At 45.6% G+C, this 3,089-nt stretch overlaps 1 protein-coding gene across 1 annotated transcript; it reads right to left on the bottom strand.

Moving 5' to 3' along the window:
- Positions 1-1,887: 1,887 nt before the first annotated feature.
- olig3 (oligodendrocyte transcription factor 3) lies at positions 1,888-2,658 on the bottom strand (the record flags this gene model as incomplete). Its single annotated transcript, XM_079842306.1, has 1 exon — positions 1,888-2,658. One exon carries the CDS (start codon positions 2,656-2,658, stop codon positions 1,888-1,890), a length of 771 nt encoding a protein of 256 aa, XP_079698432.1.
- Between the last annotated feature and the right edge of the window lie 431 nt (positions 2,659-3,089).

Raw genomic sequence — 3,089 nt, 5'->3', positions numbered from 1 at the left:
TACTTGTCTAAAAAAAGGGACTTGAGCCCCTCAACGAGTTAGTTACAAAGAGCTTTTTAATCCTTCGCCTCATTTACATCCCTCAAGAATAGAGTCCTGAATATCATTTAGGGTCCTGTAATCCGCACGCGCTCTCTGATGTTTTCTTCTCCCATTCCCATATGAACAATTAACTTGTAATCTCTACAAACATACATTCAGCTGCTGCGCGGAGTCTGCGGAACAGTGAAGGGACCCGAGGGACTGCCTTTGTGTTTCAAATGTGTCCAGTGCAGTTTTATGATTTACTGCTCACGCGGATATACTGAAGGAAATACTGAGGGATACCACATTTCCTTCAGCGATTTTCATATTTATAAAAATCACAGAATAGATGAACCAAATCAAGCATCGTGTCCCTTACAATTGAAATATAAAATGATTATTATTATTATGAATGTTATTTTATTTTAAAATGTTGTTGTTCTTATTAGAGGCATTACGTTTTGTGTATAGAATGTTCATATAGAAATAGAATGTTAGAAACATAACATTATATCCTATTTTGCGAATACTCGTTTTTTTTAATCATTCGTTTTTTTTCTCATACAATTAATTTTGATGTCACATAATCATGTGTGTGTGTGTGTGTGCGTGTGTGCGTGTGTGCGTGTGTGCGTGTGTGTGTGTGTGTGTGTGTGTGTGTGTGTGTGTGTGTGTGTGTGTGTGTGTGTGTGTGTGTGTGTGTGTGTGTGTGTGTAAAAGTATGTCAATTTTTTTCTTTTGTTGCTATCACTGAAACCGTATTTTTGTCTTCATATTTTCATTTAATATTTTCATATTTTACATCCATTCATGCGCTTTAACGCTTATAGCTGCACAAATTAAATGTCTTTTTTATTTTCTTTCTTTGTTTCATTCTGTATTTCTGTTTATGAATTAATTTATCTTTATGCTGAGAGGCCAAGGCAATGATTTCTCTCTCTGTGTTTGTAAAATATTTGACTATATTAAATGCACTTTTTATTTTGCAAACATATATCCAGTAATAATTTTTTGATATGCAGTTGTTTTAATAACTATATAAGGCACACATTTCCTAATATAAAACAAAAGAGATCTTACTTTCTTTTCTTTTTTTTTTTATACAGCAACGTTTTATTGAAATTTCGTCCAGGAACACTGGGCAATAATAAATATCTCATTTGTCAACAAGAATGTACAAAAATAAAGACCACGGCAATCTCTCTGGAATAACAAAATTTTCCCAGGAAAAAGAAAAGAAAAGATCATGCTCATAGATCGATGCCATGCTGAAGAATCTCAAATAAAGACACGACACAGGAATAACACGACCGAAGGTTCAGCTATTACTCAACAAAACAATCGAAAGAGATATCATAATAACACTCTAGCGCGAACTAAATCCACAGCCGTACAGTTTTCATCTGAAACGCCATTTCACAATCCTTGTTACAAGGAACATGTGGGTCTTCTCATGCCCTTTGCAGAAAGATACACGCACGCGATCACATGATCAACAGGTTGCCTTACGCAAGTTCACCGCGATACCCACATTTTGCGCCAAAGGACACGGCGGGCAATGTGGTTACCAAAGCGGATTCGTGTGTAAGGGGATAGTGCTCGCGTTTCCAGGGCAACTTCAAACACATAAGATTCCATTTCGGATAGAACAATTTCCTCTCATTTACAGTGACATTATTTACAGTGCGTTACGCAGCACATACTCCATAACCGTGAAGTAGTTACCTTACAAAGCAATCGATGAGGTCCTTGTTACAAGGACGAAGTAGTGAATTTGTAAGGGCTAAAACAAACAGACAGACAGACAGACAGACAGACAGACAAACAGAGCATGCAAAGTCCAGTCCATTCACAGTGCACACTTCACTTCATCACGTCCTTGTTTTCTGTGGAAAGCCTCGTGAGTCCTGTGGAGGTGATGGGGAGGTGGGGAGGCGGCGGCACCTGGCAGATCGTGCAGGGGCACGGCAGGCCCGCCCAGTGCTGAAAGGTCCCGCCGAGCTGCAGCGGCGGCGCCGGGGTGCTCTTCATCAGAGAGTGCGGCGCCCTGATGGAAGTAAGTCCCGGTAAAGTGGTCGAAAGCGTCGAGGAGGTGGACGAGGACAGCGCGCTCCCGAGGAGCGGGTGATGCACCTGGTGCGCCGCGCTCGCCGAGTGCGCGGCGCCGTGGCTCACCGTCCCGCAGTGAAACGCCGAGTGGTGGCCGCCGTAAATCTCGCCCACCAGCCGCTTCATCTCGTCCAGGGAGCTGGTCAGCATCAGGATGTAGTTTCTGGCCAGCAGGAGAGTGGCGATCTTGGAGAGCTTCCTCACGGAGGGCCCGTGCGCGTACGGCATGACCTCTCGCAGCCCGTCCATCGCCAGGTTCAGGTCGTGCATGCGCTTGCGCTCCCTGCCGTTGATCTTGAGGCGCAGCTGCTGGATCTCCTGCTCGGTCACCTGCTTCTTGAGCTTGTACTTGCTGCCGGTGGGCGATTTGGACATGTGCTCGCTCGCCATCTTCTGGAGCAGCTCGTTCTGCGTGGAGGACACGGAGTTCAGGCGCCCGTCCTGTGGATGGTGGTGGAGGTGGTGGTGATACATCCCGTCCATGTCTGGAGAGGACGCTCTGCTGGAGCTGGAGTCCGAATTCATTTTATGTCTGCGCTTGTGTTGGAGGTTGTCTTTCTCTTGTCTTGTTTTTATCTCAAGTCACTCCTGCTTGATCACCTGATTTATCCCACTGGATCCTCTCTCTCTCTCTGTCTCTCTCTCTCTCCGTCTCTCTCTCTCTCTCTCTCTCTCTCTCTCTCTGTAGACCGAGGCCGTGTCGCCTGGTTCGGGTTCTCTCGCTGATGCCCCTCTTGCTCTGTGGCGACGCATCACAGGGCTCAGTATTTATAGCGCTGCCCGAGAGGGGCCAAACAAAAGGAGCCCCTCTATTCATAACGGCCTTGTTAGGATGACGTCCCCATTATCTGGAGCGGTGTGCTTTGACTGTCCCATTGACCAAAGGAGCATCTATTCATATTCATTGTAACGACACCACGGGGGGACACTTCAGCCCAGGAGCCTCCGAAACTTTG

This window comes from Gobio gobio (assembly GCF_949357685.1).
Source record: "Gobio gobio genome assembly, chromosome: 18".
Taxonomy (NCBI): Eukaryota; Metazoa; Chordata; class Actinopteri; order Cypriniformes; family Gobionidae; genus Gobio; species Gobio gobio.
The sequence above is the reverse complement of the archived record's forward strand: the minus strand, read 5'-3'. Positions and strand labels throughout refer to the sequence as shown.